Source organism: Oryza brachyantha, chromosome 7, assembly GCF_000231095.2.
Source record: "Oryza brachyantha chromosome 7, ObraRS2, whole genome shotgun sequence".
NCBI lineage: Eukaryota > Viridiplantae > Streptophyta > Magnoliopsida > Poales > Poaceae > Oryza > Oryza brachyantha.
Window position 1 is genome coordinate 1,983,750 of NC_023169.2, and position 17,575 is coordinate 2,001,324.

The window sequence follows — 17,575 nt, forward strand, 5'->3', positions numbered from 1 at the left end:
AATCTCAGGAAAAAACTATTACCCAAAATGCATAATGTTCTAGTATTTCTTGAACCTACTCATATTATGTCAAAAGCTACGACTCAGCAAGTCAGCATTAGTATACAAGTGATGAACTAAACAACACGAATAATCAGTTAATCACTATGAGCCTCTTCAACTGTGATATCACTTATGCAATTTGTAATAAGTCCACTAAAATCTTGACAGTCAACACGTCTATAGCATCGAGTCAAGTGAGTGGAAATTGCGTTCAGTTAACCACTCTAATATTCTATACTTAACACTCTAATAATCAACAGAAAAATCATAGTTAATAAAAGCAAGTAGAAATACTAACAGTTTTTGGACTTTTTGCTCTAGTTCTGTCGATCAACAGCGTGCAAATCACAAAATGATAAATGCGCATAATCATAAAGCGCACACCATGGAGAATACTAACAGGCAGAATGAAATCAGACCAAATTTGAACAAATTTTATCCATTTTGAAGCCACAGCAAGTGCATTGTTCGTAACATTAATTAACAAAACCAAGCAGGAGCTCAAAGCTATCGCCAGATTTGCGAAAAATATTCTGCTACTACCTTGCAAATGGCGAGCACCGAGAAGCGCGGCTTCTGCGGCGCCGTCTCCCGGCACAGCAGCCTCCGCGCCACCTCCCTCGCCAGCACCGCCTGCGCGCGCTCCGCTCGTAGCGCCGCGACCTCCCTGCGCATTGCCGTCCAGTCCGCCTCGAGCGCCTCCACTCTCCCGTGCAGATTCTCCGACATATCGGCGGCGCGATTCCCGGCCGCCGTCGCTGCCGCGCGCTTCACGTGTGCCGTGTGGTCGAACACCTTCTCCTGTGGAGGCAGCGACGGCGATGCTCGCGCGACGACCACCTTGTCCTTGAAATCCGAGTCGCCGCAGCTGCCGCGGCTCTCCTCTTCTTCCTCCGCGTCCGGGTGTTCGACGGGAGGCTGCTCCTTCTGGTTGTTTCCGTCGTCGTCGTCGTCTTCGGGGTCGACGCCGTGGGCGCGGAGGAGGGAGAGGTAGGAGGCGGCGAGCGCGGAGACGGACGCGAGCTCGTCCTGCATCACGCGGTCGCGGTCGGCGCGGCCCTCGGCGAGGCGGCGGAACTGGCGGGCCTCCACGAGCGCGGCCGCCTTGTCCCGCTGCAGCCGCTCGATCATCAGCATCGCCTCGCTCGCCGCCGTCTCCGCCGCGGCGCGCTCGGCCTCAAGCTCTGCGCGCAGCTCCCCCTCCTCCGCCTCGGCCTCCTCCTTCTCCGCCCGCAGCCGCTCCACCGTCGTCTCCATCTCATCCACCCTCCGCCCAAGCTCCCTCTCCTCCTCCGCCTCCGGCGCGCGACACCTCACCGACCGGCGCCACGAGGACGCCGAGGATGTGGCGGCGACGGGATCCATGGGAGCGTGGAAGAGAACGCCGGTGGCCGCCGGCCGACGCGCGCGCGTGAGCGCGAGCTTTTGGACAGATTGGGCTTGGATTAAATTAACTGGATGGATTATTAGGTGTATAAACCAACGATATTAATTTAATTAATTTGTTAATACACGCGTTTATGTTTATGCGATAGGAGAAGGTCGATGGAATGCAGGTAAATTGAGTTGGTTTAGTTTGTTTTTTAGTTTTTAAGAGACGGCGTGGTTGATTTTTATACCCACGTTCCCTCCGTATTTTTTATACGAGGTATTTGACTTTTACCGTTCGTTTTATTTAAAAAAATTATTTAATTATTAATTATTTTATATATTATTTATTATTATAAAAACTTTAAGTATGTCTTATAATTTTGCATATTTAGATATAAATTTTGAATAAGACGAATGATTAAATATGAATCTAAAAGTCAACGGCGTCATATATAAAAATACGGAGGGAGTATTTGATTATTTATTTTGATGTGTTTTGATTTTCATTAAATATATTTTAAATACAACTTGTATCTTTGCATATTTGGATAAAATTTTTAAACAAGTCAAACGATTAAACATATGCCAAAAATTTAAGGCCGCCATCTATCAGAAACAACAGGAGTGAGTATAGTTTATTGTTTTCTGGGACCAAAATACGTAAAATTGAATATCCAGTACAAATCAGCGGTACAATTTGAGCCAAGCAAATTTCGGCTTTGGAATTGGTGTGGCTGTGCTGTCCTGTCCTGTGCAGGTAAGGTTGTCCGTGTGTGCCCGTGACTACCCAAAATCGGCCCAGGAACTCAAGTAAAGTTGAAGGGCGACAGGTGAACTTATTCCAGCTGAGAGCTGAGATAACGTACGGTATAGGCAGGGTAATCGTGTGGGCCTGTGACTACCAAAATCGGCCCAGGAACCCCCAGCCCAGTAGAAAGAGAAGAGCTACCTACCTAGGGTTTGCTGCCTGCAGCCCAGTAGTACCTCTTGCTCTCGCCGACTCTCCCTCCCTCCTTACCTCGCCCAACGCCGCCCTCTCCTCCTGCGGCTGCGCCCCGCCGCCCGTCGCCCGTCGCCCGACGCCCAGGCCAGCCGGCCACGCCACTGGCTGCAACCATGGCGACCGCCGCCACCGCCGTCTACCTTCATGAGGTGGATAGCCGCTTCGCCGACGCCGACGAGGAGGGAGCGATGACAGTTCCAGTCGAGGAGGTCAAGAGTAAGGAGGAGGCGGTGGATGTGGAGGAGGAGGAGGAGGATGAAGGGGAGTGGTCCGACTCCGACGTGGGCGACGCTCTAGATTGGCTGGATGCCGTGGAGGGCCACGATGGTACGGGCCGGCCCGCCACCTCCTTCACGGCCGCAGCAGGCGCCGCCGCGGCGCGGAGGCCGAACGCGCATGGAGGGGTGCTGTCACGCCCCTTCCAGCCGATCTCCAACCGCACCCAGAAACTCGCCTCGCACATCCGCGCCACGCCACTGGAGGTATGCACCAAAACCAAATTGACTCGAAGTAGGTTGTGCTTCGTGCTCTCTGTTGGTTGGACACCTGAATTTCTTACTGGACCTGATACTGTGGTGATGACGAGTGGCACAATTCATTTAGCAAGGGATTAGTTTATGTAATGACGTTATAAATTTTGGAGTTTATTATCCTAGAATCCTAGTATTGGTCAATTTTATTTCATGTAACTTTGCAGTAAAAATAAACCGCGTCCCATATGTGCGCTCGCACGTGTGGTGAAATTGTGCTGAAATTCAATGTGGTGAATTTTGAATTTTACAGGAGTGGGAAGGTAGGATGAATGTGGGGATGTCAAATTCAGTGACGACTGCGATAAGGGACAGCATAAGGGAGACAGCAATTGGGAAAACAAGGAACACAGAGAAGGCTGACCGTGCTACAGTAGAACAGGTATGTACATTTCCCGGTAGGCTGTATTCATGTCACTGTGCTTTAAATTTACTATGTTCTGGACTTCTTCTCCCTTCTGTGTTCAATAGCAAACTACAAACGAATCCATCTCTATTCATTCTAGTTTGCCCTCCTGTTAAGAGGCAGGTGCCTGGCTCAAAAGTTTCTACCCTTATTATGTGTACAAGAACTAAGGACGTTACGTATTAATTAACACTTTGTTTAGCTGTCCATGGTTAAGAATCTATACTATATCATACAAGAAAATCTCTGTAATGTACTCTACTTTGGTAGGATTAGGAAATTCCTAACTGTATCTCTTATGGACTGTTGTGTTCATAAGGTTGGAAGAAAGTAGGTTTTTGTATAAGCTTGAACAACACTTCCCTTCATGTCTAGTGCATTTGCTATAACGTCGATAACTAGCATATTATCTCATGTTCTCATTTCTCCTTTATATACTGTTCATTATGGGCTTTTGTCTGTTCACATACAGGCTATTGATCCAAGAACACGAATGGTTTTGTTCAAGATGTTGAATCGTGGCAATTTTAATACCATAAATGGTTGCATTTCTACAGGGAAAGAGGTATTTTTTAAGTTGCACTCCATGTCTGAAATCGCTTTCTGCTACTTATCAATACCCTTTCATATGTGGATTACAAAACCGTTTGATATTTTATACATAATATAGAACTACTTTAACTATATAGAAAAGATAGAGAATGTGGCCTAAACTGCAAGTTGAAATTTTCCTTTCTCTATGCAGGCAAATGTTTATCACGCATCAAAAGCAGATGGCCAGGAGCTTGCAATCAAAATCTATAAAACATCTGTCCTTGTTTTTAAGTATAGATCTATCTACGTATTTTTCTGTAACTGGATACTTGTTGACAGCTACCACAGATATGCTGATTATGGATGTGTTCTGTATTTTCCAGTGCTAGTAAAAGTACTTTGTTCTGAAAAAGACTTGCATGTGAACACACTACATCATTCTCTTCTTTCAGGGATAGAGACCGATATGTCCAAGGAGATTACCGCTTTAGACATGGTTACTGCAAGCATAATCCGCGGAAAATGGTGAAGACCTGGGCTGAAAAGGAGATGAGAAATCTTTTACGGTGGGATTATTCTCATTTTTGCATCAGTCACGCTTTAATCTAATAACTTTCTTGTATCAACCGGATTCTTCTGTTGCATTGAATTGTTTTATGTAATAAAGAGATCCATTTAGAGACAAGTTATTTCTGTTCTGTTTTAATTTAGCTTATCTGTTAGTCCATTAAATTCTAACATTTGAATTTCATATGTTTATTGTTACCGTTGCTCAGAGTTAAAGCAGCTGGAATCCGATGCCCAGTACCATTGCTCTTGAGGCTTCATGTGCTGGTGATGGAATTTATTGGTAATACCTATGTTAACATTTGTCTTGGTTGCTTGTCAACTTATGTAAAAATGGTATATCATTCACTAGTATCTGTCCAGTAACATATTACATTGCTTGCAGAATAGCTCATATATAGTACTTTCTATGGAATTATCAGTAGCTGACATCTTATAATTTGATTTGGTTCTCCTTCAGGAAAAGGAGGTTGGGCTGCTCCTCGTCTCAAGGATGCTGATTTATCTGATGACAAGTTGCGTATAAGTTATCTTGAGGTACATGACATATCATGAGTAAATAAAGAAAATTTTGTGGTTCGTATTAACTATAAATCTATAATTGGTTTGTCTACCCTTATCACATTTCTAACCCAGGATAGAAAACTTGCTGTATCCATGCACGGCAATTTCTATGCGTTGCTGGCATCAACTGTGTCTGATATTCACATTGACGTTCAATTCTCCACATCCTGTCATGATGTCATGTAGAAAGGATTATTTGTATCCATGTAGATAATAACCATATATTAATGTAAATGCTATAATGTGACAACTGAAAACAAGGCTCTTCACATGATTGTTTTTTTGGTTTGAACTTAATTAAATGACCAATTCTTTTTGATGCACTATCATGCAACATGTGGTGATAATGTTCACATGTGAAAACCCTCCCCCAGATATCCTAGCAGCGATCCTTCATTTTCTCACATCCATGAACACTACTGTATATTTACCATTAAAGTATTTCAGAAATGTTCGGTAGATTGAGGTCTTACCTGAGTTACCTCTAGAACAACAGGAGCATAAGTACTCCTGCAATATCTACTTATTATTTTTTATAAGGTAATTATTTAGTGTATTTTTGTGTGTGTAACGTCTTCAGTTTTCCCCTATGAAACTTCTTTTTTCAGTTAATTACGACAATGCGGACACTCTACCAAAAATGCAAACTTGTCCATGGAGATCTGAGTGAATACAACATTCTTTATTTTGAGGTAGTTGAACTCTGCTAATTAATATTTTTAACATCATCCGATAAATGGTTCTGATTTATTCCCCATTGTATAGGGACACTTGTATATCATTGATGTTTCACAATCTGTTGACCTTGATCATCCTTCAGCGTTGGAGTTCTTGAAGGAAGATTGCTTGCATGTTACTGTGAGTAGATGATGACTGGATCAAACATAGACATTCATAGATTATGATGTTCAAATGCATATGATGCTGTATGCAGGACTTCTTTAAAAAACGTGGTGTTGCTGTTATGTCAGTAAAAGAGCTATTTAATTTTGTGATTGATCAAAATATTGCTGATGAAGATGTTGATGATTACTTGGAAAAGGTATTTTCACAATATCACCTTCCAGTCATTCTATATCCACTGAGTTCTATATGTGCCATCATCATGCTTATAATGAGCAGAATGTCCGATAGGTTAACAATTTTGTTGTGATGTCAGATTCAGCAAAAGATGTTGGAAAATGGAGAGATGGTTGCAGACGAAGATGAAATTACCCCAACAGTCTTGGTTCAGGTAAGAATGATGTAAGCTAATGCCATTTTTACAGTTTTGCCAAAAATATCTCTATTTGCTACATGTTATGTTACTCATCGGTCATTCATATGCTCCATTTATTGTTGATTCTACATGTTTTTGCTTTACAGTACATGATGTACCATCTTTACCAGGCATTTGGCTCTTGCACCTTATGGTGTTTATTTTATTTCTTTTTAATGTTTGTGCTGCTGCATGGTGTATGGTTGAATTATTGATGCTTGATTCCATGCAGACACTGGATTATGTGAAACAATGCGAAGCAGATATTGTCAACATGTCAATGATGCAACGCCCATCCTTGGCTTATGAACCAACAGCAGATAAGCTCTATGACCAACCATTGTTAGGATTTGTGCGGAACAGAAATGAGCCTCCCAAAAACCAACCCCAACCGCAACCGCAACCACAACTAGAAGAACCATTGGATAATAATGAGGAATCTGAATCAGAAGATAGTGAATGTTGCACTAGTTCTGATGAAGATGGTTCATGGCATGAGACTTCCAAGGTGGGACCTGAGGAGAGGAAGGCTGCTCGGAAGGAAAACAAAAAGAAAGTAAAGGAAGAAAAGAGAGAGGCTCGCAAGACAAAGATCCCAAAGGCTGAGAAGAAGAAGAGGAAGAAGATGGCAAAAGCCAAGTGCAAGCGGTAGTCAATCTGTGTGTCAACCAATGGTCAATACCGTCAAGTTAAATTAGTTATAAAAATACCTACTTTCAGTTATCGTAGCCTTTTAGTTTAGACGTGAGATGGCCTTTACGAATGTAATTCAACGGGAAGAAAAGGTTTCAAATTGAGTGTACTCCATTCTGTCGTGGAACTCTTATGAAATCCAAACTGTTTTTATATGTCAGCTCTCTGCTCGCTTTAAATTTGTCCAACGCTTTGCTGCTATGCCTTTACACTTACTACGGCAGATAAGTTGTCCCCTTTGTATTCTGGTTTCAGTGACCCAGACTGTTTTGTTCTCCAGCATCAGGTCTTGGAGCATTATGGCATTCTGTACCCGTGATAATGACTTGATTTCTATTAATTATTGTGAGGACCTGAAACTTTTGGAAGATGAAATGTTCACGGCATTTGAAATGTAAAGAAAAATGAAGAAATGTTCGGGGTTCACTCAGAAGCGGCATGTGTAGTGAGAGAATGTTCATACAGGCAAATCAGCGTGTAGAAGACACAAGTGAATGCCCCTGTTTCAATTTCAAGTCATTGTAAGTTCGTCCTAACTCAAACCTATTTAAATTTAACTAAGTTTATAGAAAATAATATTAACATCCACAACATCAAATTAATTACATTAAATATTTTATATCAGAAAATGCTGTTATATCTTTCCATAAATTTAATCAAACTTGATTTTGACTTAGGACAAATCTAATGTAACTTATACAGTAAGATGGAGACATGTAATAATTAGTCTATAAGGCTAAAAATTCATTATTAGAGTAAATAATCCTTCTAATTTGACAATTCTTATCGTTTTGGATAACAATAAGTCTTCTAAATATATATTTAACTGTAATTTTTAATTAAAAAATATAAAAAATAAAACTAATCACTTTTATTAAAATGTCTTTATAATTAATTTATATATCTTGCCATAGTATTTTCAAAGTGAGTATTTTAAAATGTAATTAATAGTTGAAGTATTAAAAGTTTGACCACAACATAGTCCAAAACAATAATAATTATGTAACCAAATGGAGTATACTAGTAGTACATTAATATGAGCCATTTTGGTTAAAACATGTTTGCTGACTGAGAATATTAATATTAGATTATTAACTATCTAACAAAAGGGCATTTGTTTAATTAACATATAATTAGAGGGGAATAACCTAATTTTCCCTCTATAAAAACCCCAGACCTCCCCTACGCCACCTCACCGTCATTTCTCTCCCCCTCCGTTCTCTCCCTCCCCAGCCGCTTCCTCTCCGACGACGACGATGGCGGCCCCCGTCCCCTCTTCTCCGGCGGAGAGGGCGCTGCGGGTTCTCTCCAACCGCAAGGAGGTGTCGTCACTGGAGGAGATCGTCGCGTCCGGGAGGTCGGGTTTCATCTTCTTCGTGGCATCTCGCATCAAGAGGAGAACCGGTCCACCTGGCAACGGCGGCGTCACCATCGGCAACCCAGAGCTGCTCGAGCGGAAGAAGGACGCAGAAATTGGTGTGAAGTACGGTTTGAACCTCATGAGGGAATGGGGGAAGGAGATCCGTGGGCAGATGAAGGAAGTCGAAGTGCTCATCGACAGCATCCAGGAGAAGCTCGACGCCGGCGACGATGCCGTGCCACGTCTCGGCCCGCCGCACAGGAAGAGAAATCGGGTCAAGGACCGGTGCTTCTATCCGGTATGGTGGCTACATTTGTGATTATTGATTTTGATTTGCTGCTGTTTGTTGATTTGTTGTTATTGTTAGTTTTTGGTTCTCAGTTTGCCTTCCATACCAAGGTGTTTGAGGGGGTAGGTGGGTTTAGATTTGCTGCCATATATAGTTTTCAGGGTATCAAATTGGCTGTAATTTTTCAATTCAAAGACAATTTGTACAAGTGCATTTATATTTATTTGAACATGCTTCAGCGCGAGTCCCCGATTCCAACTCCAATGGAGCCTTCCTTCAAGAGGATCAAGCTCGAAACAATTGATCTCACAGCATCGAGGGCGGCAGACGTGGTCGCGCAGAAGGCTTACTGGAGGTTCAATCTCTCACTGCTGCAGGAGAAGAGGGAGCTTCTCAAGAATCTATCCGAGTCGATTCAAGACTCTCTGTCTCATCTACGCGCAGATGCACTGAACAATATGGGCACACTTGGAGCAGGATATGCTGGTGTGTCACATGTTCGTTTTAATTGTTTTATGTTCCCTGTGAGGCCACGAATCTAATAATCTTCTGTTTTTCATGGTTACAGATTACAACCCCAAGTTTTAGCTTCTGATGTGAACTACATCTACAGCTTCCAAGGAAATATGTTGCTTAGGAAAGCCACATGGACTACATAGTAGCTAGCATTATTAGCTTTATGTCCTCGCAATTGTTGCTCCAAATGGTTTCTATGGAATTCTGGTACTGTGAACTGCGAATACCATGCTTGTGATTTGTGAGAAAAACTTTGCATGTCCCTGGTTGGAGTATGATAATTGGTGGGTTCCGCTGCTACGCAGCTTATTTCCAACTTTGGTTTGTCCTGCTGTTGTTTAGATGTTGTTCTGTTAGTCTTGTTGTGGAGTCTAGGCTCTTCTGTTTTAGGCCTGCTGGGTTGTTTCTAGTGTGGTGACTGGTGAGCTGCATGGAAGTTTAGGATATCACCTTTGCTTACTTGCTGGTGTCTGTGGAAAATATTGGATGGGAGAGAAATCTATGATCTGCTGTGATCTATTGTATTCTGTTGTATATTGCACTAGCCCTCACGGATCTATTTATAGCGTACATAGGAGATAGAAACTTAGGGTAAAAGATAAATATTCTATCGTATCTCTCTAGGATTTTATCTTTATCTCTAGAGTTTCTATTAGACTCTGTTATCTCTAACTGTATGTATCTATATCTCCAACATTCCCCCTCAGTCGTAACGGGAGCGAAACGAATGATTACGATTGGATTTGAAATCTTGTGTTTCATCGTCTTTTCTTCTTTGTTTCTCCATCATTGATTGCATCTCTGATGGATAGTCCTCCACTTTGGTGACCGCGTCTTTTTCTGTGTCGTCTCGGTCCTCCACCTTGGTGACTGCGTCCCCCTGTGTGTCGTCCCTTGTCTCTCTCTCTTCTATTCCGTCCCGCAGTCGTAGCGGGAGTGTCATGGATGAGAGCGATGACACGGACGCTTTTGACTGGAGTTGTCTAGAATGATTTGTTGTAATTTTTGTTGAGGTAGCCAATCATGTGACAGCCGTGGTCGTTTTGATGTAGCCGCATATAGCCGAAGGCGAAAAAAATTTAAAGACGAGCTGCGATTATAGATGAGGCACCTTGCAAATGTCAGAGGATGCCATTGAAAGCGTCTTGCATATGTCAGAGGATGCCCTTGGGTCATCTTGCAGATGTTAGAGAACGCTGTTGACGTTGGGTCACCAATTTTTGGTTGTACTCCGTACGTCGTGTAGTAGGTCACCACCGTAGTGATGCCAGGTTGATGCAGTCTTTTCCCGTTGTAGATGACGCGGTCGATGCCGACGTCGATAAAGCGTCTTGCAGAGATTTCTGTCAAAGGACGCGAGATGAATGTCTATCGTTGTGGACGTAGCGGCGTCATGTTGTTCCCATGTTGATGTAGACCATCGGCGATGTTACTTTAGTGTATGTTGATGGCGGATGTGGAGACTCGGTGAAGACGTCAACTGCTTGATGTAGTGCTTGCTTGTTGGTTGATCGATGTCGCCACACTTCTGCTTCTGCCGCTTGAGTTTGAGGGATTTTGTAGCTAGAAGAAACTAACCTAATCTAATCTAATCTATAGATGATATATATGGTGGCTAAAGAGAAATTAATCTCATGCTAATTATTGGAGAAAAATCTAATCTAGAAAATTAAATACGTAGATGCTAGGTAGCTAATTGACTATTTGAAAATCAACCATGCAAGGACGTCGTTGCCATCTTGCATCGACGATGCACGGCTGCTGTCATCGCCATGCATCTTGTTGATGGCTGGCGTCGTCGTGGTTGAACTGCGGGATCTTGCCGCTGCACGATCTCGCCGCCAAGCGCAGGCTTCACCAATCGGTTGGATGGGCTCGCCGGCGGCGAGCTACCGTCGGCGTGCCGGCATTGGCTCGAATTTCGACGACTGGTATTAGAATCTAGGCTCTAATACCATGTGGAAAATATTGGATGGGAGAGAAATCTATGATCTGTTGTGATCTATTGTATTCTGTTGTATATTGCACTAGCCCTCACGGATCTATTTATAACGTACATAGGAGATAGAAACTTGGAGTACAAGATAAATATTCTATCGTATCTCTCTAGGATTTTATCTTTATCTCTAGAGTTTCTATTAGACTCTATTATCTCTAATTGTATGTATCTATATCTCCAACAGCGTCCCAGCGAAACCTCTGTTGTATCTACGTTAGCTTTCTATAAAAACCAGGGCTCGGGATCCAAAAAAAATTGCCATGCTTGTGATTTGACAAAACACATCTCATGAATTTTATATTGTGCTCCTTGCAATTACTCCAGCAGTATAGTATGATTCACACTGGTCTTTGATATCTTAAATGGGAGATATGCTGTGTCAGAAATAAGGGATTCTTGTTGGTACTTTGATGGATAGGGTTTCTGGGTAAATTGTACATTATTCATTTTATGAGCGAGGAGAAATCATATAATGTTTCAGAATTATTGTGAAACTAATGGCAGTACGTAGTATGGTGTAGTAAAGTGATGATGATGCTTTTTCAGATGTGAATGCCCTCAGTACCAACAAGAGGGAGACGATTGTTATACATGGGGTAAGAACAATTTGTCCTCTTTTCTTCCTTTTATTGTACCCTCCAGTATTCTTTAGATTTCTCTTTGCTTTGTATATTGTTCTCTGTGAAGGCTAACGGATTACTGATTTAAGAATGCTAAATATGCGGCATTTGATGATTAATGTGTTGGTGCAACCAAGAGAAGTTTAAGAATTGAGTAGATTGGTGTAGTAACTAGTTGGGAATTGATCGTGACAGAGCTGGACAAGGTAAGATTAGCAGCCGTTCAAGGATAGCTTGGGTAGATGCCCTTCAAGAAATGGACCTGGCAATCTGCTAATTTCTGGCACCAATTTTCCCTTTACATATTTTAGTATGGACATACAGATTGGATTCCTTAACTCCCTGGAAATGAAAAGGTGTATAGTTTGCGATCCTCCAAATAGTTCAGGATATAAAGATGCTATCCAGATTTGCAATTTTATGTTCTTTAGCTTTATCTTTGTTCTCCTGTAATTTGGTTTTGATGAATGATCGAATCTAATCTGTTCCCCAAATTCCCTCTGGGAATTGTCATCATCTCATCGTCCACTGCGGGAAGCCCCGGCCGTTGTCGGCATCAGCTCCAGATTGCGGTCCATGGATCGGCCGGGCCGGCAAAAGAAAGATCCCAATCCTCCCATGGTCGCAGACTCTATCTCTCAATCCATGATCTCATATAACAAACGTATCTATACGTATCTCTATTATATCTCTAACAAAATGAACTTATTTCTCGAGAAAAGACCTTTTCCTGGTCATTGCTTTTCTTATTTTCTCCGACCAACAAGTTCATTCCCATCCACCAAGAGAAAATAGTCCTTCAGTCCATCGACGGCGTCCATCTCGGTCGAAGATTGACAGTGGTGATTTTCCTTGTGGTTCGATCTATGTCTTTGATTTGATTCCGTGGATTATTATTGGATTTCTTCTTCTTTTATTATTTCTGTACGTTTTCTTCTTTGATTCGATTTCTCTTTACCATAAACAAACATGTTTATGGTCCTAATAATATTAATGGTTGGGTGGGATCTTTGGGAGTTAACTTTTCACCTGTTCGCTTCTCCTGTTGGCAACAAGTAGAGATATATAGGTAGAGAAGTACTAGTAGACACGTATATAGATAGATAGATAGATATGGAAAATATAATAATAATAATAACAAAGTAAAATTATTATCCGTCGTTACCGTGTTTATTATTCCCCAACGCGACGTACGGCTGCGGCTATTTAGTTGGTCCATGTCGCTCCTGCCCACCCGAGAGACCTAACCTAACCTAACCTCGTCTTCTCGCGGGGCCGGCGGTCAGGTTTTGGCGGCTTGGACGAACTCCCTCCATCACGGTTGGAACCCAATCCGAGGTTAGTATTCGATTCTCCCCCTCTCCAGTTCATGAGATAGCCAGGGTTTGCATTGATTGCGTTGGAAGGGTGATGTAACAGGAAGCTAATTTCAGATTTCTTCTCTCTCTCTCTCTCTCTCTCTCTTTTTGCCTGTTCTTGCAATTCCTATGATGCGATTCATTCATGTGAAGTTCCTGCATTCAGCCCAATCAATGGCGAAGAGAAAGATGACAACTTCAAGACGACAACAAATCCATGAAGCAACGGCGGCGAAAAGAAAGAAACTGGGACTTCGGTTGAACGACCTACCCATGGTATGACACGTTAAACTTGTATCAATAGGTCCTATGTTGGGACCGACCAAGTATAGGATCATCTTACCATCCTTCCTCTATATGATGTGGATGGATTCTCATCGCTGTTGTACTCTGCAAATATAGATCTTAGTGCTGTTGTTTATCTTCTGCAGGATATTTTGGAGTCTTTCTTATCACGGTTGCCAATAAAAGATGCTGTAAGGACGAAAGCATTATCATGTCTATGGAAACATACCTCTTTGTGCCACAAAAACCTATTGTTCAGTTCTCGAACGATGATGTCACAGAGATCATATACTGCTTATGGCACAAAGTCAATTACTGCTGAAGAGTTCGTGACGAGGGTCAATGCAGTCTTGCAGCAGCACCGTGGTGGAGGGGTTGAGAAATTTGAAGTTTATTTTGAACTAGAAAATGAATACGCGGAGCAGATAGAAAGCTGGATAAACTTTGTTATTTCATCAAGGACGAAACAACTTATTCTTGATTTTTCACCTACCCGTTCCATAAAGGCACCATATAGCTTCCCTTTTAGGCTTTTTGATGCTACCAATGGCTCACACTTGCAGTTTTTAGAAGTTTGTTCTGTTTCTCTAAAGCCACCTGCAGATTTCAAAGGTTTGGTAAAACCTTAAAAGGCTTCACTTAGTAGTGGTGGATATTACTGATGAACACATTCATCTACTGCTGTCCAACTGTAATGTCCTGGAGTTTCTTGGAATTTATGATTGTGATAATCTTACAAGGTTACGGACATGCCATCCTTCAAACCAACTTAAGCATTTGGTTGTCAAGAAATGCTACTATCTTAAAGAGATAGAGTTAAATTATGGCCTGACAACTCTTGAGTATGGTGGCGAGTTGATTCCATTATCATCTCCTGGAAAGTTGCTGCTGACAAATATATGCATAGATGTTAGAGATATTTGTGGGGCTATTGAGTATCTTTTCACCAATCTTCCTAGCACTCTCCCTCATCTTAAGGTTTTGACCCTGAAATGCCATGAATTTGAGGTTTGGGATACATGCCCTTTTCAGATTTCCAAAATATATGCGCATCCATGTTTGAGATTGACTACTAACTTTTGCTATTGTCTATTTTGTTTATATTAGAGATATATTTTGCCAGACAACCCTCTTAAATTTATTTATCTAAGGCATATGAGATTGGAATTGATCTTTCATGGCCTGTGGGAAAAGAAGACGGATGCCCTTGATTTTGCGTGCCTATTGGAAGCTGCTCCTTTGTTGGAAAACTTGGAGCTTCATGTAAGTTTACCGTTTCAAAATCCTCATATACTTGTTTAGATATGAACTAAATGATCATCTTTAAGCTGGGAACTGTGTTTGGCCAAATGCCAATTATGTTGTATAATCGAAAGGATATTGCTATTAACACATTGGTAGTCTGTAGACTAGAAATGATAGTCTTTATTTACCTTTTTTTGCTGGGAAAGCCCAGACTGGGCCATCCAATTTCACTAAGATAGGAAGCATGTACAGATAGAGTTTACAGACTGGCTGAGACTCTGAAAGTCTGAAGCTTTTCTTGCTCTCTCACTCAATCTTTGCTTCTTCCTATGCTAGCACTCCCCATGCTCTTCTTGCCCTTTTAGCATTGACTCCAGCTTCCTCCTCCATGGATCCACGCTAAATGCATTGCAGGGTTGCAAATTGGTAGCATTTCTTTCCTGTTGCATCTGCTGCAACATGTAATCAGGGTCCTCATTTGACACCCAGTGTTGGGCATCTGAATACAGCTCTCAGATAGTCTTTATTTGCCGCCTCTCTGTGCAGCTGAAAATGCTTGAAACACTTAGGTATAGTCTGATCGACGTTTAATGCTTTGGAAGTATACTGGAAAACAAATGCAACATATATCAATGCTTATAAACTACTCCCTCTATTTTTTTATATGCGAAAAAAAATCAGCATCATATATAAAAAAAATGAAGGGAGTATTACAATGAGACAATTGCACGTGTCTATGTGTTCATCATAAAAATCATATTCTCTGTTTATGTTTTGTTCTCATACAATCATATTTTCTAGATGTGGATGAATTGTGTTCACCTGCGATATCGCAAGAATCACGGTGTGCTAAGGAGTCTTCCCCCATGCACTCACACCAATCTCAAGTTGGTTAATATCACGGGATTCTACGGTCAAAAAGATCAACTCGAGCTGGTTCTTCATATTCTGAGAAATTCTGTTTCACTTGAGGTTATGAGGATAGATCCAAAGCCGTATATAGCTGTAGGCCAACCAATGATGCAACCTTATGAGGAGTTTTATTTTGTTGATGGCTCTAAGGTTGCCATGAAATATATCCGCAAAGCTGACCACCGCAATATTGTTAATGTTTTGGAAGTTTCGCGTAAGGATGTTGAAAATGTTTCAGCTCGGCGGCTAATTGATCCTATTTAGATTTAGATTGAGATCCTGACCAAAGATTCATCTTGAGTTCATTTCAGTTGTGCTGAGTTGGGCCTGCGAGTTGACTTCAACCATGATGCCCTTGTCTAGGCTTGTTGACTTCTTTTGTGTTGGGAAGATGATGTTTCTTCCCCTTTCTCATGGGAAAGAGAAGCTGTGTTCAGTTGTACCATTATGGGAGAATGGTGCTGCTTTATGTTAGTTCTGGTGTATAACTATAAACTCATGAAGTTGTTATGATAAGACTTTTTTTAACAGTAGCACATACAAAATAGACATCTCCATAATGTTTTTCTAGAACATCTAGGATGACTGACATATCAATACATGGGTTTAGATAATAATTACAGAGAATACACGAACGACCTACAAGTGAAGCAAGAAAAATAGGTTTCCATTGCTAAATCAAATTTTCAGTTTCTAGATGGAACGTGAATCTTCGTTTTAATTAGATAATAAAACATGAATACTAATTTATATGTGCCAATATTTTAAAAGTTTTTAAATAAATTTTTTTAAATATGATGGATGGTCACACGGTCGACAAAAAACGAGAAATATTTTTTTGGATGTAGTACATGTTTAGTTGTTTGTTACCTTTCGAGGCTAGCACCATAATCTACAAGTTAATTGAGATCAGCCGTCATTCCCACAAGTTTTTATATTCAGTTTCCGTTGTTTTATTTCCAGCAAAAAAAATGGAGTATTTAGGGGGTGTTTGTTTGCTTCAAACTTTTTTAAGTCTTATCACATCGAATGTTTGGATACAAATTAGAAGTATTAAATATAGACTATTAATAAAATCCATCCATAGTTTTGGACTATTTTGCAAGACGAATTTATTGAATCTAATTAATCTATGATTAGCGAATGTGATGCAACCGTAAACGTTTGCTAATCATAGATTAATTAGGCTTAAAAAATTTGTCTAATGAAATAGCCTTTATTTATATAATTAATTTTGTTATCAGTCTATATTTAATACTCCTAATTAGTGTCCAAACATCCGATGTGACAAATAAAAAAAATCCCTAGATCCAAACAACCCCTTATTTATCTTCGGTCCTTATTGGCTACATAACCCTCCTCACATATACTCCGTCTCTTTCATATACAGTCATTTTAAATTTACCTAAATTAAGCCCATTTAAGTCTGGCAACCAAGTTTATAAAAAAAATACAGCAATATTTCTAACATAAAATAAGTAACTATAAGAATATATTCAATAATAAATTTAATGAAACTAATTTAGTGTTATGAATGGTTAATATAATTTTTTATAATCGTGATCTTGGTTTTTTTTGGAAAAAAAAACTAAACATAGAAAATTCAAATTTTAAATTATAAGTATAACCAGAAGCGAAAAAATAAGATTGTTAAATAAGTTGGACTAATATATATCGAGTGGCTTGTAATATGAATAATATGAAGCAGAAGCAGTAACCTGTGGCACTCGAGTCACTCCGATCACTCCGGGGACTTCTGTTAGCTTCCGATCTCTCCGGGGACTTCGATCTTCTCTTTGCTTGCGATTTCTCTGGGGACTTTACGGATCTCATACAAGAGAATGGAATTTTCAGATGAACCACCGTTGGAAAATTTGAAAAAACCAAACGGTATATTTACAAATACAAAATAATTTATAAATAAAAAATATTATATATATATATATATATATGTTTTTAGCGATCTAAAAGACAAGACTCAAATATAAATTAAGACAAAAAAATTCAAAAATCTACTCCAAAT

General features: G+C 40.7%; 3 protein-coding genes and 1 pseudogene across 3 annotated transcripts; 3 read left to right on the forward strand and 1 right to left on the reverse strand.

Annotated features, from left to right (window-relative positions):
- Nucleotides 1–493: 493 nt before the first annotated feature.
- LOC121055041 (myosin-binding protein 7-like) lies at nucleotides 494–1,454 on the reverse strand. Its single transcript, XM_040526442.1, has one exon. It carries the CDS (start codon nucleotides 1,405–1,407, stop codon nucleotides 550–552), a length of 858 nt encoding a protein of 285 aa, XP_040382376.1. The 5' UTR covers nucleotides 1,408–1,454; the 3' UTR covers nucleotides 494–549.
- A 968-nt stretch (nucleotides 1,455–2,422) lies between these two features.
- LOC102717729 (serine/threonine-protein kinase RIO1-like) lies at nucleotides 2,423–7,123 on the forward strand. The gene is made up of 12 exons (XM_006658234.3): nucleotides 2,423–2,898; nucleotides 3,200–3,328; nucleotides 3,825–3,917; nucleotides 4,098–4,177; nucleotides 4,339–4,452; nucleotides 4,663–4,736; nucleotides 4,914–4,990; nucleotides 5,626–5,709; nucleotides 5,783–5,875; nucleotides 5,952–6,059; nucleotides 6,177–6,251; nucleotides 6,508–7,123. The coding sequence occupies exons 1-12, from the start codon at nucleotides 2,530–2,532 to the stop codon at nucleotides 6,925–6,927; spliced, it is 1,716 nt and encodes a 571-aa protein (XP_006658297.2). The 5' UTR covers nucleotides 2,423–2,529; the 3' UTR covers nucleotides 6,928–7,123.
- A 1,070-nt stretch (nucleotides 7,124–8,193) lies between these two features.
- On the forward strand, nucleotides 8,194–9,744 carry LOC107304615. The gene is made up of 3 exons (XM_015839552.2): nucleotides 8,194–8,626; nucleotides 8,857–9,103; nucleotides 9,186–9,744. The coding sequence occupies exons 1-3, from the start codon at nucleotides 8,225–8,227 to the stop codon at nucleotides 9,203–9,205; spliced, it is 669 nt and encodes a 222-aa protein (XP_015695038.1). The 5' UTR covers nucleotides 8,194–8,224; the 3' UTR covers nucleotides 9,206–9,744.
- A 3,232-nt stretch (nucleotides 9,745–12,976) lies between these two features.
- LOC102718008 lies at nucleotides 12,977–16,096 on the forward strand (annotated as a pseudogene).
- The last annotated feature ends 1,479 nt before the right edge of the window (nucleotides 16,097–17,575 follow it).